General features: G+C 44.0%; 1 protein-coding gene across 1 annotated transcript in view; it reads right to left on the reverse strand.

Moving 5' to 3' along the window:
* PDE6C (phosphodiesterase 6C) overlaps positions 1–26,277 on the reverse strand; it is a 118,789-nt gene that overhangs the window by 14,350 nt on the left and 78,162 nt on the right. Inside the window, 2 exon segments of the mRNA XM_029610719.1 lie at positions 5,324–5,407; positions 5,764–5,838. Coding sequence (XP_029466579.1) covers positions 5,324–5,407; positions 5,764–5,838 — 159 coding nt within the window.

The following is a 26,277-nucleotide window of genomic DNA, read 5'->3' on the forward strand; positions in this document are numbered from 1 at the left end:
TGGTAGGGGATTACCAATATTTGGACCCTTGGTTTGACCCAGTATGGCAATTCTTATGTTATGTTCTTATTTTTGTTTTTCCTTGTTTGTATTCCACCATGCTGGATGGTAACGCATTCAAGTTCCCCACTTAGTTCTCTCCAGCACCTGCCTCTTCCATGCCTAAGCACAAAATTCTACAACATTACAAACAGCCAGAAATACCAGTGTGATAGCTGCCTGAACATGCAGTCCCCAGGTCCCCTACTTAGTCTGCCAGACAGTGCCTGCTTTTCCTCTAGGACTTTTCTAGCTATTATAGAACTTGCAGCCTGCCAGACTGATCCAGCTGCTAGCTTGATTCTAACATCACATCACGAATTAAAAACCTACTATTATTACTAAGTCTCCTAGGTCCTCTGTGTAGCTTTCCAGACTGCATGAACAACTGCGTATCCTTTAGTTCCAGTTGTTATTACAGAGCTTGCAGCCTGCTTGACAGACCCAGCTGCTAGTCTGTTCTGCCATTACAACCTGTCAGACAAATCTGGCCAAATGAAAGCCCGTGTTACCAGGAGGTCTTCCAACATTTGATGTTAATTTCTTTGCGATACATTCTGGAAACCCCAACACCTGTTGTTGAATCAAGCAAGTATTGGGCTATGAATACTTAAACCCATGTTGCTAAGTTGTGCTTTCTGTTATCTCCTTGTGAACACAAACAGGTCTGAAGAGCAAACAATGTACTTAAAACTAGAGTTTTCTCTGCTAGAGTGGAGAGACCCAGCAGAAAGGCTGATTAGATACAACCTGATGTTGAAGCCCTGAATTCTTAATTAGCTGAAGTGACTACCAAAATCAGTTGAGCTGGAAAAATGGATTTAAGCGCTGGAAAAATGGTGAGGCTCACTTTGTGTACCACCATCAGCCTCATATACTAAAGACTTTGTGCCAGGCACAAAATGGGACAAACCCCCTTGTAAGTCTTTGACCACTGAAAATACTCATCTCAAAACAGGGTAAAAATATAATAAAAATAACTGAACTAAATATCTGTATTTCAAGATTAGAAAAGCTCTTAACGCCACAATCAATTGCTATCTAGGAACTGGATTCCATAAATAGAGATGATTCATATCTTTGTGCAGGGATAAGTGCTACAGAATTCTGGCTTCACCACTGAATCCCCTGCTAGAAGAACCTTGATATCTCAGATATCACCAATGTAGATTCCTTTTCCATATTTGTTGTAGTGGACCATGTACACAATATTCATAAAAAAGCATGAATTATTTTGAATGTTTTTTCCATGTGGGTAGCTGTAGAATCCCTTGATATAGTGACATACATAGTAACGGCAGCAGAAAAGGACCAAATGGTCCATCCGGCCTGCTCAGCAAGCTTCTTGTGGTAATATCTGCCCCGCTGTGCAAGGTACCCCCATGTTTCTCTTAAGGGTAGTAACTGCCGCTCTGTGCATTTATCCCCAAGCCTTATAATAAGAGTAGTAATATTTACAATCAGAACCAAGCAAATGTCAAACCCATAACAAAATTACTGCTAGCAACACTTTTACAGAGTCAGCCTTCATGAAAAATCAGACTGTGCTGTTTGGTGTGTTTTGCTTTTGGTCTTGGCCATAGAAGCAGACCAAGTCCAAATCCCCTTATGTCTGCATATCAGTACTCTGGACTGTAAATGTCAGGGTCCATGTTGGTTGTTGTCTGACTATGTGTTTGCATCATGGAGTCTTGCAGGGTTTTGCACCATGTTCTTCTATGTGGGACTCTGGAGCCTACTATTTTTTGTTTCAGGTTAACTTGTTATCGGAATGTATCCACTCCATGGTTTGCCTTTCTCTTTATTGTTGTAGGTTTTCCTTGGTGTTTTGAGTGAGGATGCAAGTGAGGAAAACCACAGAGTGGGTGCCACTTGTAACAATATATTGCACAATCTGGAACTAAAGCCTGTAAAAGAACATTATAAAAGATCTAAAACCGCTACTGCTGGAGGATGAATTACTGAAAGAAATTTTCCCTGTTCGCCCCAGTTCTAGCCTTCTGACATCTACTTAACCTGAAACAAAAACTTATAAGGAGTATGCTCCAAAATGAAACCCAAATAGAAGAAAATGGCACAAAACCCTGCAAGACTCCATTGCTGCAAGCTGTACTAGCGCATATCACAGGATCTAAGCTACCCACATAGGGAAGACAGTCAGAAGAAGAGGTTCACATTCGTGCTTCCTTATGAATAGTGTGCACGTGATCTAATTCAACAAATGTGGAGAAGGATGCTACAAGGACAAGAATCAGTCTTCATAGACGTAACATAAAACCTTACAGAGAAAAACAGAATAGAGAGTTTTGTCCTTTGGGGATGGATTGGTAGGGGATAATTTTGTAACACTTTGCAGTTGAAAGGACTTATATCTGATAAGGGGTGAGAAAGCCAATGTCCTTAACATATCCTTTTGTGTTTGTTTCAAAGTATTTGATCATCCTAATTTCAAACGTTTTCTGTTCCTATATACTTCTAAAGTTCCCTTTATGTAATCTGATTGTGAGATCATTAAGCGAATGATCTTCCTTTGAGAAGTGTTCACCTACTAAGCTGCTAATGATCCTGCATATTATTAGTTAATATACAAAGACAGAGACTGCATTTGCAAAATAAGTTTAGCTGCAATTCTGTAGTATACAAAGTGGACGGTAGTAAAGAATTTTACCAACTTATCAGGTTCTGAAACTAAGTTTTGACGCTTAAATTCTTCAATTCACAAACAGCAAAATTTTCAAACGCCAGCACGCATAAAAAATACACAGATTTGTGTGTGGCCGGGTCGCGCGTGCTGCAGGGATTTTTAAAGGGCCCCGGCCAAGCGTGTATCTCTGTGTACGCGCTGAAGATCAGCTCAAAAGAAAATGGGTGGGGTTGGGGCTGGCTGGGACAGCGCCATTTTACACTGTCCTGATGAAGCGCGCGTCGGCAGCCAGCCGGCACGCGGAACTTACTCCTGCTCCATCGAGTGGATAAGTTCTATAACAACAAAAAATAGGATAGTTAGGGTAGGTTTGGCATCGGGGAAAAGGGAGGAAGGATAAGTAGGGGCATAGGGAAGTTCCCTCCTAGTCTGCTCCTTAATGGGAGCAGACTAGGAGGGAACTTGGGATGGCCTGATCGCGTCGCTGTGCGTCTTTGAAAAATAAAATCCCCCCCCCCCCCATTGTGCATGCAAATCAGAACCCGTGCACACTTGCTCATGTCGATACAAAATTGGGCGTGCATGGGTATCGGATTTTATAACATGCGCATGGAACACGCGCATGTTATAAAATCGGCGCATCTATGTGCGCGTGCTGGGAACCGTGTACACATGGATGCACGTGTGCGTCTTTGAAAATCTACCACATAGCTTTTAACCTGCAGTATTTTTTTGAGGTTTAGAGGGCTGTTTTTGCAAAAAATTTGCTACACACGCAAATGAACTTTGAGTTCATTGCATCCATAACAAACTTTCACAGACATTTTTTTTTTTATGCATTGCCATGGCTGAGAGCTTCACATATTCCTGATTGTGGCCACACATTCTTGGGGTTGACCTGGATTAAAGGGGCTGCATGACTTGGTTCAAGCCCCCCCTCCCCCCCCCCCCCTCATTTCCATGGACCAAATCCCTGGTGGTCTGTGTTGTGAAGTGGCAACGTCACACCCTCCCCACCCCAGCATGAGCCACAAGTGTTAAGAAAAGGGGCTTCTTGGCAAGCTATGCCCCCTGTAAACCGGGCTCTCTTGCCACCTTCTTGTAACTCCTCAAAGCTTCCCCATATTTCAGGGGTTGTTCCAGGAACAGGAGTGATTCCCACTTGCTCCTTCCTACCCCCCTGGTGCCATTTTGAGAAATAGCACAAGTTGATTCCTCATACTTCAGTGCAGTGTATGGGGATCTGCTGGAGCCATTTTCCAAGATGGCACTGGCAGGAAAGGAGTGAGTGGGGACCCCTGCTTCCAAGCAGAGCCAAGATATGGGGTACGTTTTGAGGAGGCCATGGGAGGTGGCAGGGGGACCCACTATAAGGGTTGGCCCTTTTTTTTTTCTACAAGGGGGCAGGGCTTCCAGGAGAGACAGAGCTTGCCAACAGGCTTCTTTCCTTAGCATTTACGAGCTACACTGGGGTGGAGGTGGGGGGGGGGGGGGATGTTCCACTTCCCATGGACCACCAGGGATTTGGTTCATGGAAATGGGGGCTTCACACCAGGTACGTGGCCCCTTTAATACTGTGCACTTGGTGTATATGACACCTTGTTGAAGTGTAGGTATCTTTTTCTGCAAAAAACTGGCCTGTGAAACTCTTTTCATGTACATGTTTTTGCAAAATTCTTCATTAATGAGAAGCTTTGCATGATTTTACATCAAAGCAGCTCATTAGTATTTAATTTAAATAAACTTTTGTGGATAGCAGAAAGTTTGTTATTGTGAATGGGATTTTCATGAAGCTCCTTTACGAAAATGGGCTTGTGCACAAAAATGTGTAAAATGCCAAAATGTTGGCTTTTATCCATATGTGGGATTTTTGCATGGAAAGCCCACTTTTACAAAGTGACAGACTTGACACTTAGTACATCTGCCTCTTAAAATGGAGATCAGGCAGAAGAAATGGAGTAGACTGAACAACACTTTAATATTAACCAATGGTAATATGATCATAATTCTATAAGTACAATTTTATTGTGTATACTATAAAAACTGTCTCACATTTGCTCAATTAAAATGTAGAATGTAATGAAAACCCAGAGCTGTGAACTGGGAATCTGGGATAGAAAATTTAATCTTTGCCATAGATAAATAAAAAGCATATTGTGCTTTACTCTCCCTTATTTCAAAACAGGACTTTCTAATTTCACTAAAAGCCATCTAAAATTGTTACTAAAAATGCAATATATCAAACAAAATGCATATTGAATTCTATTATATTGTGGCCTGTGTACTGCAAGTTTAGCAAAAGAGAGAGAAAATCTACAGCACAGGAAGATTTGGGTAAAAAGCACAATAAACAAAGACAAGGGCGTAACGACTTACTTCAAACACCCCAACTCAATGGGCATTTGATTCAGAAAGCTGCCCTAAGTGTGCTAACTTTCCAGGATTTACAAAACATGCTGATGAGTTGGGTCTTAGCAACTGATTGTTGATGTGAACTGTGAGAACTGGCATGCATTACAGTCTATATAATATTTCTTCCTGAGATGCTGGCTGATTTACACATATAGAACATCCAATCCATACATACTACACAGATCACTAAAATATATATGTATATATATATATGTGGGTCATGATTACCTTGTAGACAAAAGTACACACAAAATCAATGAAGCCAACTTGTAGCTTGGGCAGCTCATCACATTTATTCTTGTCCATCATGGGCTAAACACAAATGTAAAGACAATTTTAAAATAAATTGTTAAATAGAGATCAGCTGGAGTCTACAACATTGTAAAAGCAAATTGAGCAGACTAGATAGGCCTTACAGTACTTATCTGCCATCATATTCTCTGTTTCTATAAGTAAAAAAAAAAAAAAAAATCCAACAAAGTAATTGGATAGGGATAATAACTTTATAAAGATAACAAATGTTTAATACTATAACCTCTCTTTACTAGTAAGGTCCCTTCCAAAGACAATTTCTATTTAACCAGCTTAAATGTTTAACTACTTGGGTTATATTATGTGCGGCTGCTAACGACATAGAATTCTGATCTTCACGTTGTTTCCAGCCTTACAATTGGTTGCTGCTGTAACACTGTTCGCTCTAAATCACCTTGCTCCCAAAACTCATTTGCAACCATGAGGGCAACCTGCAAAATGAAAAATTGGTGCTAATTAGGATGAAGCTATAGCTTTAAAAAATGCTAAAGACAATGACAATTTGGGTGTTCTATCTATCTTTGAGCAAGAAGAGATAACACAGGACTTGTTGATGCTGTATCAAGAACTATGTTTATTAGAGATTATTTACCAAGCAATGAAATCTTACTTCTTGTAAACTGGTTTCTTGTGCCAGTTTAGTTGGTACTAACACCAGCTATCATTTTAGCCTAAAAATAGCATCTGTTCTGCTATAATGTTTCAATAAGTTTCTTCTTATTTAATTAGTAACAAATGAATTAACTTCTGAATAGCATTTCCTTAACTCGGAGACATCAAGGGACCCTGGAGGTGAGATGTTCGGATGATGGCCACACTAGTGTTGACAGTTATTTAGATTATTACAAAGCTTTATGGTTACATATTGGAAGATTTGGGTGCTGGTTGGGGGATCTTATATGTCCATCTGCCCAAGATGGCAATGTATAAATAAGAAAAGATGTCCTACAATCAGTCATGCTTTGTGGCTGGCTGCTTGGATATATCCTTGCAGTGTTAACAGGAATAGCTGAGCAGACTGGATGGGTCAATTTGTGTTTTCTGCTCTCATCTACCAAGTTAAGATATTACTTCTGATGTTTGTGCAGCCTCTCTTCTGGTATTACCTGGAAAGATAGGGATCACACTCAGTCCTGTGGCTTTTATGAATATCTCTCTGTTAGCCACCCAGAACTTGGAATGGTGCAGAATATAAATATTTTAAATAATTAAATAAATGCAGTCCAACAGCTCCAAGACTTGGGGAGTGGGGATAAACTTCAAGGGCCCAAGGTATAAGAGGTGATTCTTGCTGTGGGGGGTTATCTTAGTAGATGTAAGCTGGATAGGTGTAGCTATCAGAATACACTGGTTGAACATTTTGGATGGGTATTCAAAAATTAAACTTCACTACTACACTGTAATTAACTAACACCATACACATTTATTCCTTTACAACCAGATTCTGATTTCCAAAACTTCTCTTTATCTATGCAAATGTCCCTCAGTATTTGGGGTCCCATCTCACCCACCAGGGAATGGAAAAGTGAGAATCTCAGGTGGGCGGGGTCTCCTGGTTGTGGGTGGAATTCCCTTCTAAAAAAATATATCTAAGGTACAGTTGTTCTCCAGAAAGTCCCATTCTCTCAGCTTCTCTTCTCCCAGGGTGAAGACTTCAGTGGCAGTCTCCAGATGAACAACAACATTTATCCTTTAAAATGTTCCAGGACCTTTGCATGAAGATTCCCTTCTAAAATAGCAGGGAAAACCTCTTTTCTTCTCCACTCCTGAGCAGAAAGAAAGGCAGACAAAACTTTCTCTCAAAACCAAAAGGAATAACTCTAAAAAAAAAAAAAAAAAAAAAAAAAAAAAAAAGGCTTGAAACTGACTCTTTTCATAATATAGTCACCACTGAGAGGAGAGGATCACCTTGCTGTTGGCTGGAAAGAATCAGTAAGTACTGCTTGGAGAAATTTTTAACACTTAAAAGTATTGGGGAGAAGTAAACTATTGGAGTATATTATTTAGTGTGTTCTTCAGTGTTTTTTTGTTTTATTTTAAATGGGTAGTCAGAAAGGCAGGCAACAAACAGAAATTTGTGTGTTTTAAATAGGTAGAAAGGCAGGCAGCAAACAGAAGTTTGTGTGTTTGTATTCCCCACCCCAGCTCATCCTTTAATTTATAGGCAGGTGTCACTATCACGCTTAACATTTTTTTTTAAATCAGCCTTTTAACTTAAACTCAGAAATTCCCCATATCTTATCAAGAGTTGATCATTCCCTTGTAGGTCGCTACTAGATATATAGGGGCGGATTTTAAAAGGTGCGCAAATAGGCCTACTTTTGTTTGCGCTCCAGGCGCAAACAAAAGTACGCTGGATTTTAGTAGATACGCGTGGAGCCGCGCGTATCTACTAAAAAACCTGGATTGGCGCGCGCAAGGCTATCGATTTTGTATAGCCGGCACGCGCCGAGCCGCGCAGCCTACCCCCGTTCCCTCCGAGGCCGCTCCGAAATCGGAGCGGCCTCGGAGGGAATTCTCTAACACCCTCCCCTCACCTTCCCCTCCCTTCCTCTACCTAACCCACCCGCCCGGCCCTGTCTATACCCCCCCTTACCTTTGTTGGGGGATTTACGCCTCCCGGAGGGAGGCGTAAATCCCCGCGCGCCAGCGGGCCTCCTGCGCGCCGGGCCGCGACCTGGGGGCAGGTACGGAGGGCACGGCCATGCCCCCGGACCGCCCCGGGCCGTAACCACGCCCCCGGGCCCGCCCCCGGAACGCTCCCGACACGCCCTGAAAACGCCGCGCGGTTCGGGCCCGCCCCCGACACGCCCCCCCGACACGCCCCCTCCGAAAATCCCGGGACTTACGCGAGTCCCGGGGCTCTGTGCGCGCCGGTAGGCCTATGTAAAATAGGCTTACCGGCACGCAGGGCCCTGCTCGCCTAAATCCGCCCGGTTTTGGGCGGATTTAGGCGAGCAGGGCTCTGAAAATCCGCCCCATAGTGAATACACTAATACATTTAAAGGACTCTAATTGTACGCAATCCTACATCCATAGCAACCTAAAACCTAACTGGGAACTGAACAAATTTAAAATGAAGGCAGCAGTCCAGCAGCAAAAGGGGGGGCCTCCCAGTCTTTTGCATTGAGTGTTACATGTATGATTTTTTACCCACAAGTGAGAGATTGTATGTGTGGATCTGATGCAAAGAGCTCCTGTCTCTCAGAGAACGAGTTCAATCTCTGGAGGCTAGAGTGGCAGACCTGGAGGAACTGAGGCAGACAGAAATGTTTATAGATGAGACCTTCAGGGACATAGTAGCCAAGTCCCAAATCCAGTTTTGCAGCCCTGGTTCTGCCTTGGAGAAGAAAGGTCTCATGATCAGAGAGCATCAACCTGGTGCAGCAAGAAATGATCCTGTAGCAAGGACCTGCTCTCCAGGTGGTGCATTGTCCTCTCTCACTGAGGATTTGTCTCCCAGGGCAACTGCCAAGGAGGGAAGGGTTAGGCCGGCCGTCATAGTTGGTGATTCGATTATTAGAAATGTAGACAACTGAGTGGCTGGTGGGCGTGAGGATCGCCTGGTAACATGCCTACCTGGTGTGAAGGTGGCGGACCTCATGCGTCACCTAGATAGGATTTTAGACAGTGCTAGGGAGGAGCCGGCTGTCGTGGTACGTGTGGGCACCAACGACATAGGAAAACGTGGGAGGGTGGTTCTGGAAGCCAAATTTAGGCTCTTAGGTAGAAAGCTGAAATTCACAATCTCCAGGGTATCATTCTCTAAAATGCTCCCTCTTCCACATGTAGGTCCCCAGAGGCAGGCAGAGCTCCAGAGACTCAATGTGTGGATAAGATGATGGTGCAAGGAAGAGGTATTCAGTTTTGTAAGGAACTGGGAAACCTTTTGAGGAAGGGAGAGTCTTTTCTGAAGGGATGGGCTCCACCTTAATCATAGTGGATCCAGGCTGCTCATGCTACCCTTTAAAAAGGAGATAGAGCAGCTTTTAAACTAGAACAAAGGGGAAAGCCGACAGTCACTCAGCAGTGCATGGTTCAGAGGGAGGTATTTTCAAAGGATACTAATGAAGCATTAGAGTTAGGGCATCCCGACAGTGAGGTTCCAATAATAAGAAAAGTAGTCCAAGTGCCTGTAATTAAAAACTCATTGAGCTAAAAGTTTCCAATTTATCCCTGTTAACTAAAAACCAGAATGCAAATACAAACAAAAAACACACTTTGAAATGTTTGTATGCTAATGCAAGAAGTCTAAGAAGTAAGATGGGAGAATTAGAGTGTACAGTAGTGAATGATGACACAGACTTAATTGGCAGGAGCTGGTGTAAGTTCAGAAATAAAGAAATCTACTAAAGGTAGGGCCTTCAAAGGGGTTGGGGAGGAGAGGGAAAGAGGGAGGGTAAGTAGGGGGGGAGGAAGAGGGAGGGAGGGTAGGTAGGGGGGGAGCAGACTGGGAGGGAACTGGTGGAGGCCTGATCTCGTTGCCGTGTGTAATCTGGCAAAATCTCCCCCCCCCCCCACTGTGCACACCGGCCCGGATTTTATAACATGAATGCACCGAGTAGCACGCGCACATGGAGGTGTGCACGTTTTTTGTTTTTTTTTAAATCTACCCTTACATTTTCAAAAGGGAAATTTGATAAAATGAGGAAAATAGAAAAAAACTGAAAGATGCAGCTGCAAAGGTTAAAAATGTACAGCAGGCATGGACATTGTTTAAAAATACAATTTTAGAAGTGCAGTCTGGATGAATTCCATGCATTAAGAAAGGTGGAAGGGCGATTATCGGAAATGGTTAAAATGGCAAAGCGATTATCGGAATGGTTAAAAGTGAGGTGAAAGAGGCTATTTTTGCCAAAAAAAAATCCTTCAAAAATTGGAAGAAGGATCCATGTGAAGAAAATAGGAAAAAGCATAAGCATTGTCAAATAAATGTAAAACATTGATAAGGCAGGCTAAGAGAGAATTTGAAATGAAGTTGGCCATAGAGAAAAAAAACTCATAAAAAAAATGTTTTAAAATATATCTGAAGCAAAAACCCTGTAAGGGATTCAGTTGGATTGTTAGATGACTAAGGGGTTAAAGGGGCTCTTAGGGAAGATAAAATCATTGCAGAAAGACTAAATGAATTCTTTGCTTCTGTGTTTACTAATGAGGATGTTGGGGAGATACCAGTTACAGAGATAGTTTTCAAGGGTTTTCAAGTCAGATGAACTGAACCAAATCACTGTGAACCTGAAAGATGTACTAGGCCAGATTGACAAACTAAAGAGTAGCAAATCACTTGGACCTGATGGTATGCACCCCAGAGTTCTGAAGGAATTCAAAAATGATATTTCAGATCTATTAGTTAAAATTTGTAACCTATCATTAAAATCATGCATTGTACCTGAAGACTGGAGTGTGGCCAGTGTAACCCTAATATTTAAAAAAGGCTCCAGGGATGATTCAGGATACTATAGACCAGTGAGCCTGACTTCAGTGCTGAGAAAAATAATGGAAACTATTCTAAAGATCAAAATCACAGAGTATATAGAAAGACATGGTTTATTGGAATACAGTCAGCATGGATTTACCCAAGGGAAGTCTTAATAGAAACATAGAAAATGACAGCAGAAAAGGACCAAATGGTCCATCCTAGCAAGCTTATGGTAGCATCTACTGCACCATACAAGTCACCCCCCCTACTTAGTGTCCCAAACTGTCAAAGTCAGGGCCCTTGTTGGTTGCACTCTGAGCCCAATTCCCTGTAAGCTCTTGCCATTGAAGCAGAGAGCAATGTTGGAGTTGCATCCAAAATATCAGGCATGTTGGTTAAGGATAGTAACAGCCATACCAGCAAGTTACCCCCATGCACTCTTTTTTTTTTTTTCATTTCCATCCTCTAACCTTTAGGGTTTATCCTATGCCCCTTTGAAATCTTTCACTGTTATTGTCTTCACCACCTCCTCTGGAAGGGCAGTCCAGGCATCCACCACCCTCTCCATGAAGAAATATTTCCTGATGTTGGTTCTGAGTCTTCCTGCCTGGAGTTTCATTATGTGACCCCTAATTCTACTGATTTTTTTTCCAATGGAAAAGGTTTGTCATTTGTGCATCATTAAAACCTTTCAGGTATCTGAAGGCCTGTATCATATCTCCCCTGCACCTCCTCTCCTCCAGGGTATACATATTTAGGTCCTTCAACCTCTCCTCGTAAGTCATTTTTTGAAACCCGCCACCATGTTTGTTGCCTTCTCTGGACTGCCTCCATCCTGTCTCTGTCCCTTTTGACTCACAAACCTTCATATTTTAGAAGGAGTTAATAAACATGTATAAAGGTGAACCAGTATATATAGTGTATTTGGATTTTCAGAAGGCTTTTGACAAAGTCCCTTATGAGAGGCTTCTAAGAAAAGTAAAAAGTCATGGGACAGGAGGCGATGTCCTTTCATGGATTACAAACTAGATAAAAGATGGGAAACAGAGAGTAGGATTAAATGGTAAATTTTCTCAGTGGAAAAGGGTAAACAGTGGAGTACCTCAGGGATCTGTACTTGGACCAGTGCTTTTCAATATATTTATAAATGATCTAGAAAGGAATATAACAAGTGAGGTAATTAAATTTGCAAATGATACAAAATTATTCAGAGTAGTTAAATCTCAAGTGGATTGTGATAAATTGTAGGAGAACTTTGCGAGACTGGAAGATTGGGCATCCAAATGGCAGATGACCTTTAAAAAGGTTTGGATATGTTCCTAGAGGATAAATCCATAAACTGCTATGACAGTAATTAAAAAGCAATTGTAGCTTGTGATCTATCTAATGTTTGGGTACTTGTCCGATATACTCGTGACTTGGATTGGCCACTGTTGGAAACAGGATATTGGACTTGATAGACCCTTGGTCTGACCCAGTATGGCATATCTTATGTCTTATGAAATTTAATGCAAGTGCCAGGCGATGTAAATAGGGAAAAATAACCCATGCTGTAGATACACGATGATAGGTTCCATATTAGGAGCTACAACCCAGGAAAAAGATCTAGGCGTAATAATGGGTAATACATTGAAATAGTCAGCTCAGTGTGCTGTGGCAGTCAAAAAAGCAAACAGAATGTTAGGAATTATTAGAAAGGGAATGGTGAATAAAACGGAAAATGTCATAATGCTTCTGTATCGCTCCATGGTGAGACCACACCTTGAATACTGTGTACAATTCTGGTAACCGCATCTCAAGAAAGATATAGTTGCAATGGAGAAGGTACAGAGAAGGGCTACCAAAATGATAAAGTGGATAGAACAGCTCCCCTATGAGAAAAGGCTAAAGAGGTGAGGGCTGTTCAGCTTGGAGACTGAGGGGGGATATGATAGAGGTCTTTAAAATCATGAGAGGTCTCGAATGGGTAAATGTGACTTGGTTATTTACTCTTTTGGATAATAGGACTAGGGGCCACTCCATGAAGTTAGTAAGTACCACATTTAAAACTAATCGGAGAAATTCTTTTTTCACTCAACGTACAATTAAACTCTGGAATTTGTTGCCAGAGGATGTGCTTAGTGCAGTTAGTGTAGCTGTGTTTAAAAAAGGTTTGGATAAGTTCTTGGAGGAGAAGTCCATGAACTGCTATTAATCAAGCTGACTTCCACCTGAATTTTCGATGGCCTGTGCACATAAAAATCTGGGGGTTATGCACGTGGCCGGGTCCTGTGCGCACAGAGTACATTTTAGAAAGGGCCCAGCCACACACATAACTCCCAGTATACTATGCGCATAAGTGATGGGCCATCGAAAAGGGGCAGGCCAAGGAACAGGGTCTGGGCGGGAAAGGGGGGCTGGCGAGACAGTTCCAGAGGAGCTCCAGAGGAGCAGAAAGTATTAAAACAAAAGAAAAAAGTAGTAGGCTATGTAGGGGATACAGGTAGGGAGGCGAGGGGAAGAGGTAGGAAGGTTAGGTAGAGGTATGGGGAAGTTCCCTCCCAGTCCGCTCCAATAAAAGTGGACTGGGAGGGAACTGGGAATGGCCATGTTGCATCCCCATGCATTTCTTTCGAAAATCCCCCTGTTTTGCGCGGAGGAGGCCACTCACCCGCATATGCACATGCAGACATTAAAATCCAGCATCCATGTTATAGCATGTTATAAAATAGCTGCGTCCATGTGCATGCATGGACGCATGCGCAGAAGTTTTAATATCGACCCCCTTATGGAATAGCATGGGATCTACTTAGTATTTGGGTACTTGCCAGGTACTTGTAGCCTGGATTGGCCACTGTTGGAAACAGGATGCTGGGCTTGATGCACCCTTGGTCTGACCCAGTATGGCAATTTCTTATGTTCTAGCTGTACAGAGGTTCCCTTCCATCAGAAGATCACACCAAACAACTATGCCAGAGTATGCACCAAATCCATTTGTGTCTACTCCAGAGTCCCTCTTGACTGGTGCAGGGGCAATTAGCCTGTTGGCAGCTGAGGTTCTTTTAGTCCGGAGGAGCATTCAATGCCGCTGCCACCGGGAGTGACATTGGAACGAAGGGTTAGTCTTGGCAATCCCATCACATCATCAGTCAGCAATTCTCCGCTTTAGGCTGCATTCCTTCTGCAGCTGCTCAACACTCAGCTGTTTCAACTTCCCTGGGGGCCAGAAGAAAGTCTAGGGACTGGTGTAGTTAGGATTCCATCAACTGTTGAATTCTCTATAACACTCCGGAGCTTGGCTGTCACTCCATGGTAGGTGCAGGATGCCATTTTGGGTCCAAGTCAGAACTAACTTAAACTGTGTTCAGTTACCTTGGATAGTCCGTGGCCTGCTATGACAGCAATTGAAAATATTGTTTCTTCCTTTGCCATTCTGATCCTAGTTATTCATTCTACAATGATTAATCAAGACTTTTGTTTGTCAGACTTTGAAAAGAAAATAGTTGACTTGGAGGCATCCATTAACTATTTCCTCATACAAAATTGAAAATTTTTCAGACTCTGAATTTGCAGATTCTCAACTGTCCCAAAATTCAGCTTGAATTTTTTAAGTCCTATATGAAAGAAGTCTTAGAGGTTTCTGCAAAAATATTCTATTTACCTATTTCCAAGAATCAAACTAACAGCGAGGTACATCAAACCTCCCTTAATTTTTCTGATTTGTTTGAAGATATTGGGAGAGACTATTTCTTGTAGAACTACATTGTTGGTTACTTTTGTTTTTCTTCAAGACAGGAATCATAATCTGTTTTTTTGTAATAAGGATGTTTTATTTAAGGATCAGAAGCTTCAGATCTTTCCAGATTTTGTCATAATGACAAAAGACCATAGAAGGAACTATTTTGTCATGAGCCTGAGGTGCTGTCCTTGAGTGCTACCTGTGTTGTCCGACATCCTTGCAAATGTCTGGTTGTTATCTGATGAAACAAAAAATGTATTTTATGATCCAACTCAACTGAGGAGCTTCATAGATGCTAGAAGTAATATCACACCTCAGCTTCCCTAGTGATTGTGATGGCATTTTGATTTTGTATTTGATGGTAGGTCTGCTCAGTTGCATTAGTTTATTTTTCTTTTTTCTTATATGTATATATAAGCCATGTCTCAGGTTTGTTTTCTTCTTTTCTCCCCCCACCCACCTTTTTATACAGTGATCTAATTTGGCATATACAAGTTTGTTGTTGTTTTCCTATTTGTTGTTCCTTATTTGTTGTTTTATTACAAATTTTGTATATGGCCTTTTTTTCTGTCAAATATGATGTATATATTTGATTGTTCTTAAATTCAATAAAATATAAAAAAAAAAAAATGAAGAATCATTGAACATCATAACTGAATTAGACATCAAAAGTTAGAAGTGCCATTAATGGAACACTGTGTAGAGGTGTTGGAGAAACCTCATCAAAATCCCCATGGCAGTGATTTTGATATCTTATTATAGAGATGGATTTTTTATTGGGCACAATTGCTCCAGCAAGATTAAATAAAGAGATAGATTGGTCTGTTTTTCAATGAGGTGTTTTGCATCAGGCATATTGTTTGTTGACTGGAGACCCAGTCTACTAATATTGTTTATAAGTCTCTGGTTTAGTTGAATGTTTGAGGGGAGCTATAAAGAGTCTTGATCTGCCATATTTTTTAAATTTCCTTGAGATGTTATGTCTGGTTTGAAAACCATGAGTATATCTGTTTATCTGTTAATATGTTGTGTTTATGTGCACTTTTCTTTATTTTGCAATTGTTGATGATCTGTTTTGTCTTTTTTTGTTTAAGAATATTGTTTGATCCCTGAAGCAAATGCATGTGCAAAACATTGCAGTGTCATGTCAGTTTTCTATTATTTATACCAGATGAAGAAGTGATTAAGTTCATCATATTTTGATACTGCAAGTACCAGTGTTGGTTTCTACTTTATGGCTCACAAAGAGACTATGTACATTATAATTCACATTTTGTTTGTATAGTAAAAGATTTCTTGCTATCAGGTCGATACAGTAAAGTGTGCTCCGTCGGAGCACACTGTCAGCCTGCTCTGGACGCGTGTTTTCCCTTACCCCTTATTCAGTAAGGGGAGGAAAACATGCGGCCCACCCGCGGCACCTAATAGCGCCCTCAACATGCAAATGCATGTTGAGGGCCCTATTAGGTATGCGCGCGGGATCCAGTAAGTAAAATGTGCAGCCAAGCCGCACATTTTACTCTAAGAAATTAGCGCCGACCCAAAGGTCGGCGCTAATTTCTTCCGGCGCCAGGAAAATGCACAGAAAAGCAGTAAAAACTGCTTTTCTGTGCACCCTCCGATTTAATATCATGGCGATATTAAGTCGGAGGTCCCCAAAAGTAAAAAAAAAGTTAAAAAAAAAAAAATTTTTGAATTCGGCCCGCGGCTGTCGGGCCGAAAACCGGACGCTCAATTTTGCCGGCGTCCGGTTTCCGAGCCCGTGGCTGTCAGCGGGCTCGAGAACCGACGCCGGCAAAATTGAGCGTCGGCTGTCAAACCTGCTGACAGCCGCCGCTCCGGGACAAAAGGAGGCGCTAGGGACGCGCTAGTGTCCCTAGCGCCTCCTTTCCCTCGTTTGCACCGCGTCACCTCATTTGAATACTGTATAGCTCGCACCGGCGAAGGGCCGGTGCGTGCGCCGGGAGAGCGGGCGTTCGTCCGCTCTCCCGCGGTTTTACAGTATCGATCCGTATGTGCCTTTAAGTGATTATGTCCAAGACCAATTGCAAGCACAAGACAGTGGAATAATTATTTGATAGTCTGATACCATTCATAGGTATTTTTTAAATAATTTCTATAGAGATTTAGCCTTTCCTTTATTGTTTGTTGCATTGTTACATGACAAAGGCTGTGTATATAATGCTTTTTTTTTTTCGTTGGGTTTAAAATGCTGCCGAGATCTGTTCTGGTTTTCTATAATAGTCAAGATATGTCACATTAGGACTAGGTACTCCAAATCATTTATAACAAGCGCCATGCTAGGTCAGACCAAAGATCCATTGAGCTCAGCATCCTGTCTCTGCCGGTGGACATTTCCTAAAAGTAGATTCAATAACAAGTGGTGATTCTGATCCACCTGGTTAATAACTATTTATGGACTTTTCTTCTATGAACTTGTCCAAATCCTTTTTAAACCCAGCTATGCTAGTTGCTTTGATCACATCCTTCAGCAACGAATTCCACAGTTTGATTGTGCATTGAGTGAAAAAATACTTTTCCCAATTTGTTTTAAATCTGCTACCTGTTAGCTTAAGGGAGTGATCCATACTTCTAGTGTTATTTGAAAGGGTAAATAACTATTCCGTATTTGCCTTTCTACTCCACTCACGATTTTGTAGACCTCAATCATATCCTCCTCAGTCATCTTTTCTCCAAGCTGAATAGCCCTAACCTGTTTAGCCTTTCTTTATAAGGGAGTTGAGTTGCTCTTCTTTGTACTTTTTTTTTTAACTCTGCTATATCATTTTTGAGATGGAGTGACCAGAATCACACAATTCTCAAGGTACAGCCACACCATTGATTATACAGTCATTATGTTGTTCTCCATGTTATTCTCCATTCCTTTCCGAATAATTCCTACCATTCTGTTTTCTTTTTTGGCCGCCACCACATACTGAACCGAGGATTTCAAAGTACTGTCCACTAGAGATGTGAATCGGAATCGGTTCGGTTCCGGTTCTGATTCAAATCTTATAATTTTTATCGTCCGGCCTGATTGTTCTTTTTTTTATCGGCTGCGCCTGATCCGATAAACAAAAAACCCACCCTGACCCTTTAAAACTGACTCCTTAGCCTCCCCCACCCTCCCGACCCCCCCAAAAACATTTTAAAATTACCTGGTGGTCCAGTGGGGGCGCAGGGAGCAATCTCCAGCTCACGGGCCATCGGCTGCGCTAATAAAAATGGCGCCAATGGCCCTTTGCCCTTACCATGTGACAGGGTATCCATGCCATTGGCCGGCCCCTGTCACATGATAGGAGCACTGGATGGCCGGCGCCATCTTTAAAGATGGCGCCGGCCATCCAGTGCCATCGGCCATCCAGTGCCATTGGCGCCATTTTGATTAGTGGCAGCTGACGGCCCGAGAGCGGGAGATCGCTCCCGGCGCCCCCACTGGACCACCAGGTAATTTTAAAACATTTTTGGGGGGGTCGGGAGGGTGGGGGAGGCTAAGGGGTCAGTTTTAAAGGGTCGGGTGGGTTTTTTTTTATCGGGCCATCGGCGCCATTTTTATTAGTGGCAGTCGACGGCCTGAGAGCGGGCGATCGGTCCCGGGGCTTCCACTGGACCACCAGGTGATTTTAAAACATTTGGGGGGGGGGGGGGTTGGGAGGGTGAGGGAAGGTAAGGGATTAGTTTTAAAGGGTTGGGGTGGGTTTAGGGGTTGTTTTGGTGTGCCGGTTTTCCCGCCCTCCCCCCAGATAACTCCCGTTAGTGGACACAAACCCGATTAACAATTTTTCACGATAAATCAGGGGAATTTCTATTGTATCGCACTCTTTAACAATTTTTGATGATTTAAAAAATATCGGACGATATTTTAAATCGTCAAAAAACGATTCACATCCCTGCTGCCCACAATGATTCCTAGATCCTTTTCCTGGGTTGTTACTGCTAATGCAGAACCTATCATATGATATCTAAAATTAAGCTTATTTTTCCCTGTGTGCATCACTTTGCACTTGTCCACATTAAATTTCATCTGCCATTTAGATGCCCTGTTCTCCATTCTTGCAAGGTCCTTCTGTATTTGCTCACTATCTGCCTGGGTTTTAACTACCCTGCATATTTTTGTGTCATCTGCAAATTTGATCACTTCACTCATCACTTTTCTTTCTAAATCATTAATGAATAAGTTGAACAGTGTTGGTCCCAGGACAGATGCTTGAGGCACTCCACTATTCAACTTTCTCCACTGGGAAAACTGCCATTATGTCCTCCTCTTTGTTTCCTGTCTTTTAATCGCTTACCAAACCACAGTGAGACAATACCTCTTATCCCATGGCATTCTCGTTTACTGAGGATTGTCTTATGAGGGACTTTGTCGGACTCCTTCTGTAAATCCAAATGCACTATATCAATCGGCTCGTCTTTATCCACCTGCTTGTTTAAAACTTCAAAGAATTCGAATAAGTAAGGCATGAGTTATCTTTCCTAAATCCATGCTGGCACTTTCTCATTAAATTGTGTGTAACGGGCACTACAGTTCCATTACCAGTGCCTTGGGAAAGTCCTACAGCAGTTAGTGAGGGATAATTAGGAGAGGATCCATTCAATGCAGCCGCTTCCTCTAAGGCTGCTGGAGTGGCCGTCCTCTTCTCTGAGGTTTAGAAGCAACTTTCTACAGAGAGCTCCGGGGGACAGTAGAGTTTGCTGGTTTGGAGATTTTGTGGCCTGCCTGGAGGCCTGGCTCCATCCCGCCTGGGACCCTTTGGGTTTTGGTTGGGGACTCCACTTCTGTAACCCACTCCACAGGTGCAGAGTTTAAGTTTTGGGACTTTTTGTGGTAGGACCACTGTGAAACACCTGGGCCTCGCCTGGATGCAGGGCACTGGGAAACCCTGTGTTTGGGGTGCCCAGGGACAAGGGGACACCTGCCCCTCAGGAGAAACGCTGGAGATAAAGGAAGATAAAGAGAACTTCTAACTGTAAATAAGAACAAGTAAAAACCATTGAGGACACCCAAACGGAGCCCTCGCCCCTGGGGAAAGAATTGGACTCTCTGTGCAGAAAGGGTGTTTAAACCTTTTCACCAGAGCTGGAGGGATTTTTCCTGCCCACTCAAGGATCCCCTGTCCACCGGGGAACTTCATTTTTCCATGCCCTGGAGGAGGGATGTTTCTCTGACCCTGGTAGACCCATGCACTGATTGAGGAAAGAGACTGTAACAAAAGAGGACATATCTTGTGGTGCTAAGGATTACGTTTCTTGTGCCATACTTCACCGGTGTTTGCAACGGTAATGACTTTAATTTTGGGACACTAAACCAGTGACTCCAGAGTGTTTTTTTGCACCTACAGCACACACAGTGAGGACCTGAACCCCACTCCCAAAGAACACAGAGAAAGAGAAAAGTGAGACCCCCCCCCTCTCCCAGAGCCAAGAAAAGGAAAGTCACCCATAACACTTGAGGCCCTGAACATTGACTCTTCCCCCCCCCCCCCCAATAAAAAGGATCCACACCATGAGGAAAAGAGATAGTGAAAAGAGAATTAGCCAGAGTAATATCAGCCCCTAAGAGACTAAATTATTTTATGGCCCCACTGGCATGCGGGAAGCTCCCTGGGGTGGGGTTATACATGTTTATCCATTATGACCAGTGATTTTGTTATTAATTGATAGTTTCTACAGTTTTACTAGGCACGGATGTCAAGGTCACCAGTCTGTAGTTGCTCAGTTCACCTCTGGAGTTTTTTTTGAAAACTGGCATTACATTTGCTAACATCCGGTCCTCAGATATGGAAGCAGATTTGAATGGTAGGTTACAGATTACAGAAATGAGTCTGCTATTTCATATTTTAGTTCTTGTGAAATTGCAGACCTTTTACTGGTGACCTATAACCTATTATTCAAATCTGCCTCTATACCTGAAGACTAGAGGTCTTATGTGTCTGTGCAATGGTATGAGGTTGTTGGATATATTGTTGCAAAGCGTGCCCTCAGGCCCTGTTAGGAGCTCAGAGGCGCGGTCCCAGCTAAGGTAGGATGTGAGCCTTTGGGTCACAGCATGGCTCAGGGAGGAGCTCCAAGACACACCATGAGAGGTGAACTGGTACGAGCATGGGTGGAGCAGGAGCAAGGCTGGACTGAAGACGAGGCAAGGCTTATCCGGAACAGGAACAAGGCAGGCTCAGCCCTCCACTGGACCTACATGCACCAGTGAGATCCAGCAATGCAATGCTGGTCTCGAGAGTAGCCCTCCGACCACTTGATAGTCCTTCCGGACCCGTAGCAAGGGAACGACGAGTGCATGAGGCCAGACGGAGGCTGAAGGCAGGAACATGAAGACTCAGACGAAGACTCAGGATACTCAGAGGATTCAGATGTAGACTTGGATACTCGGGCAAGGACTCAGGATACTCAGAAGACTCAGACGAAGACTTGGATACTTGGACAAGGACTCAGGATACTCAGAAGACTCAGACAAGGATTCAAGATATTCATAAGACTCAGACAAGGATTCAAGATATGCAGAAGACTCAGACAAGGAAACAAGTTGCTCAGAAGTTTCAGGCAAGGATTCAAGAGTTGGGCGAAAGTACTGGGTGAGAACTGCATCGCAGCACGCCCTACACAGCCTCCCATGGCTGGTCGCGGATCATGCTGAACGCGAAGCAGACTCCAGGTGAAGACATGGAACTTGAGACTGGAATAAGACGAAGATTCAGTAGAGGCCTGTACCAGGGCGCGCCTTACACAGCCGCCTGTGGCTGGTCACGGACCACACTAGAGTGGAGCAGGTTCTGGCAGAGTCTTAGGTATGGACAGAAGCAGACACAAGGGAACTCTGTAGACTGGGACAAGATTCAAGACTCAGGATGCTCAGAAGAGGGGCATTAAAAACAGAAGTCTCCCAGAGGTTTGCGCTGCAGATGAGAAGAAGGCCTTGTATCATGAAGTGCCCTACCCAGCCTCCCTGGGGCTGGTCACGGACCATGACATGGCACGCCAATAGAGGTGGTCAGACGAGGGACCTGGGAACTGGACGAAGAGCTGAAGATGAGACTGACAAAGCCAAAACAGGAACATCGGACATCAGTAACATGGCATCTCAGGACACGGAACATCAGGAACAGAAGACAGGTGACAAGGGAGCTCTGATGAGGGACGAGACCAGGGACATCAAGGAGACGAAGTTCAGGAACATGAAGAACACAGAACGAAGATCCATCAAGGCACAGGAAGACCACGGAGGACCTGGAACCACAGAAGACCATAGACGCTGTGAAGACTGGATCCGAAGGCACTGAGGGACAGCAGCAAGGCCCTTTTATAGGGCTGAAGCGGAACAGGTTGATGATGTCATCGATGAGGGCCGCAGGGCTTTTCCCGCAGCTGGCCCTTTAAATGTGCAGGAGAGGCGCATGCCCGCACCTAGGAAGAGTTGGAAGAGGCAGACATGCTGGCGGCATCCCTGCCGCATGGGAAGCCTGAGAAGAAGTGGCTCCCTGCCGTGAAGAGGAGACTCCCGGCAGCGCTAGGACCGCAGGGGAGCCAGGAGCATCGCAGCTCAGTCTGCCGATGAACGGTGTCGGCAGCAGCCTGGCTGGCCGCGTTCAAGCTGGAGGTATGTGGGGGACTGCCCACTGCTCGCGGGCAGACTCACAACATATATTACTTGAATAGCTGTGTGTGCTGGAGGATCTTGCAAATTAGATTCAAATACTCTATATATGATTAGTTTATGTCAATACACCACTAGAGGTTTTAGACTAGAGACAGCAGTTTGAGTTCTGCATGGAACAGCAGAAGAGTAAAAATCTTTGCATGCTAGCTTTGGTTCTTTCATAGAAATTTCCATCTTTTCATGAGTCAACTGCTTACTCCAAACGAGGAAGAATTACCTCTTTCCAGGAATTATTCCTACCATCTTACTTCTGATGACTGTGAGTGATTAACTTCCTCTCTCTATATATTTTTTTTAAAGAGCAGGTATCTCCAATCTTTTCTGAGATTTTATTTATGTGTTAACAATCAGCACCTGCAAGAAGGGTCCCGGAAATAGCTGCAGTGACTCTTGAGATGCTTATGAGTCTATTATTTGAGCTGGTTTAGCCTACCCAAAAGAAGAACCAAAAGGGTAGTAATGTGTTTTCTGCTTGCAAAACCTTAGCTCAAGAAGTAATCTCATCTGTCTGTGATTGTATCTGTGGAGAGAACTTGTAAACAACTTCACATAAATAAATTGTAAAGAATCTGAAAATGATTTAATTTTTGGAACCACACTGTCTGAAGTAGCCTGCACTGCACTCATGGCATCAGTTTTAGCCTGCTTAAAAAAAGTAAGGATGTGATATCCCAAGGCTATACCTAATCTATTACATTCAGAGAGGAGTTCTTCGTCCACAGAGGAGTTTAGTCAGCCCTTCCAGCAGATTGTTTCATTTAGTGCTTTTTCTTTCTGCCTGACTGGGCCATTATTCTTGTCTGGCTCATGCAGGTGGATGGTATGGCTACTGTCACTGCTATTTTTATGTTTCCAACGGGCTCCAGGCCACTACACTGGGGCCCAGCTGGCACAGCAAAATTCTGAGCACAGAATTGAAATTCTGCACCAATTCTACATTGTGCACTGGCATACAGTTCCGCCAGGGCTAACATAAGCTTTTTTCTTTTCATTGCAACAAACCTTGGAATATCCGTTCAGGCAAAAGAAAGGATTGTTGACTCAAAAAGTGAGTAAATTATAGCACATTTTACTGTCATTAACAGTCATGGTTGCAGGCCTAAATAACTTCAAAATAAAACTGTACAAGAGAATGGAAGAAAGATAAGCTTGGGGGTAAAATGCACTGACAAAAGACTGAATTACCATACTTGAATTACATAATTGGTCACAAATATACAGAATTTTGGGGTTATTTTGGGTGGAAAACGGGGTGGGGAATATTTGTCCTCTGGTTTACTACTGCAATAACTGTTAAAAAGCAATTAAAAGTTGAACTTAATAAATCTCAGCTCTTCTGTGAATCCATATCTTCTTTGGTTTATTAATGGTGCTCGGTCTTGTATAAATATTATTGCATGTAACTATATGTTGCAATTATTAATAGAGCTGTGTCAACAATTTACACTTGTTCTCAAAACAGGAAGATTCCAACTTGCTTCACGACTGACTTAAATTTCAGATTTTATGTATATTTACTGAGTTCTGACAAATTTTCCCTGGTGAATCAGGGTGAAATTCAAAACAGTGCTGAAAAATCTGCTTTGGATTTTCAGAAAATCCAAAAATGGATCCAGTGAAATCTGCCCAGGTTTTTCAGACTTTCTATCGGAAAAGTGTTGCACTTGGCAGCTCGCAGCCTCTCGCAAGACGCTGCACTCACTTCCGGCTCTGTGGCCCTTTCGTGATCACCTGTTGTCAGGGAAGGCCCCCCACGGTGGACACGGCTGACCGCCGCTGTCTCCTGCCCATGCGGCAGGCTGCCACACTCCTCCTGGCCCGATGCTGCAGCCTCCCCAGCTTCCTCCTAGATTCACACGCGCCCAATCGTGCCCTTCTTAAACGGTCACTGGCAGGAATGGCATTGGAACGCCCAGAAATGACATCACCGCCTGGGGCCTACTTACAGCTCTTTCCTGCTACACCTCCATGCCTCGGCAATAGGCTAACTGCCCTCTGGTAGAGCTAATTGCCTCAGCATTGTTCCTGCATTCCAGTCCTTGTCTTCAGCACCTGTTTCTTGTTTCTTGTTCCTGGTTCCTGTGTGGCTCTCTTTGTGTCCTGGTCTTCCCCTCATCTCTTCTTCATGGTCAGTCTTCAGTCCTCAGTCATCAGCGTCTCCTGTGGTCTCCTGTCATTCTGTTCAATGTTCTCTGTTGTACTCCAAGCTTGACCCTGGGATCTAGTCTTTGACGTTGCTGACTCTCTGCCTGCCTCTGACCTTGGACCTCACTTCGCTTGTGTCTGAACTCCACCTGCCTTGCCTGGACCATGACTCTGAGTTTTTCCACCCTCCTTACGACCTTCTGCCTGGACCACGACACCGTGAAGTCTCAGCTTGCCTGGGACCTCCACCTGGGCCACTAATCTGAGGTCCTCCGATTGCCACAAACCATCGCCACCCCATGCTCTGGACCAACCCGGCTTCCCTATTGCACTGCCTGTGATATCTTTACCTCACGATTCTCCATCAGCACAGAGGCCCACATCTAAGACCAGCCCCGAGGGCTCAACCTAAGGGAAACTTGGGCTGGTATTGGCGAGTCTCCAGTTGGGCCTCTGCTTCAGCCAGCTCAATCTGCCAATGGTAGGAACCTACGGGGTCCCTCCCCACAGGTTCAGCTACCCCTCGGTCCAAGGGTCCACTTTGCCAACAGATTGCTGAGGCCATAGACCCGGCGGACGATTGGCACTTTACAGGCCATTCCGGGTTTGGTTCAGAAGATCTAGGAGCAATAGTGCTTCCTCAAGGTTCTGGCAGCCTCCATGGAGCATCTCAATGCCCACCTAGACCCCTCCGCCTCCCTAGGTGCCCTGATGCCTCTTAATCCAGCACCCACCATTCCTTTGGCATCTCCAGGGTCTACCATTTTGTTGACAACTCATCCCCGCTACTCTGGGGAACCAAGGCAATGCCGGGGTTTCATCAACCAGTGCTATATGAACTTTGCCCTTCAATCAGCACTGTTTTCAGACAATTCAATGAAAACGACATATATCCTCACTCTTTTGGATGGCAAAACCCTAGTCTGGGCTTCCCCCATGTGGGAATGCTCTGACCCCGATCCTTTGGGACCTCTAATGTTTCATCACAGCCTTTAAGACCATCTTTGATGACCCTGGCCACCAGGCAGCCTCAGGCTCAGATCTCCTCCACTTCCAGCAGGGGGCTTGGTCCCTCTCAGACTATGCCTTTGAGTTACTGACCCTGGCTATGGAACTCAACTGGGGAGAGAACTGTCTATGCTCCATCTTTTTAGAAGGATTGTCACCCTGCATCAAAGATGAGTTGGGAGCCCAGAAACTCCATGAGTCTCTAGAGTCTTTTATTGACTGGCCAGATTGGCTACCACCTCCAGGAGCGTAGCCAGGAGCTCCAAACCCCTAGAGGACATGAAGTCATTGCCAGCCGCCCTTGGCACATATCTCCTCCATCGGAGTCACCTCCCTCCTCAGGGACTTGCTCTGAAGAGCCGATGCAATTGGAGTAAGGGTGCCTGACCCCTGAAGAGTCCCTCCAGTGCCACCAGGCAGGGCTCTGTCTCTACTGCAGTAGGTGAGGCCACTGAATAGCTCACTATCCGGTGAAGCCTAGGGCACAGTGGAGGGCTGACTCTAGGCCATACCTCTCTGGTTCCCCCTTTAACCCTTCCAGTGACAATCTTCGTGGGCAAACAGAACTTTACTACCTTAGCTCTAGTGGACTCTGGAGCAGGAGGGAATTTCCTCATTAAGGCCCTTATGGATTACCTTCAGATAACCAGGCTCTCCTGCCCAGTCCCACTGATTCTTTCCTCCATCTATGGGAATCGTTGCCAGGTAAAATTACCCACACCACAGTTCCAGTGAAACTATGTACCAGCTCTCTCCATTTCAAGCACCTGGCTTTTCACATCATAGACAAGGCCATCTACCCTATGGTCCTGGGGTTACCCTAGCTCCAACAACATTCTCCTCAGTTTGACTGGGTTTCCCTACAGCTTTCCCAATGGGGCTCCTATGGCCCATTTTGTTGGGCCTTCCTC

The sequence above is a fragment of the Rhinatrema bivittatum genome, chromosome 7 (genome assembly GCF_901001135.1).
Source record: "Rhinatrema bivittatum chromosome 7, aRhiBiv1.1, whole genome shotgun sequence".
In the NCBI taxonomy this organism is placed as follows: domain Eukaryota; kingdom Metazoa; phylum Chordata; class Amphibia; order Gymnophiona; family Rhinatrematidae; genus Rhinatrema; species Rhinatrema bivittatum.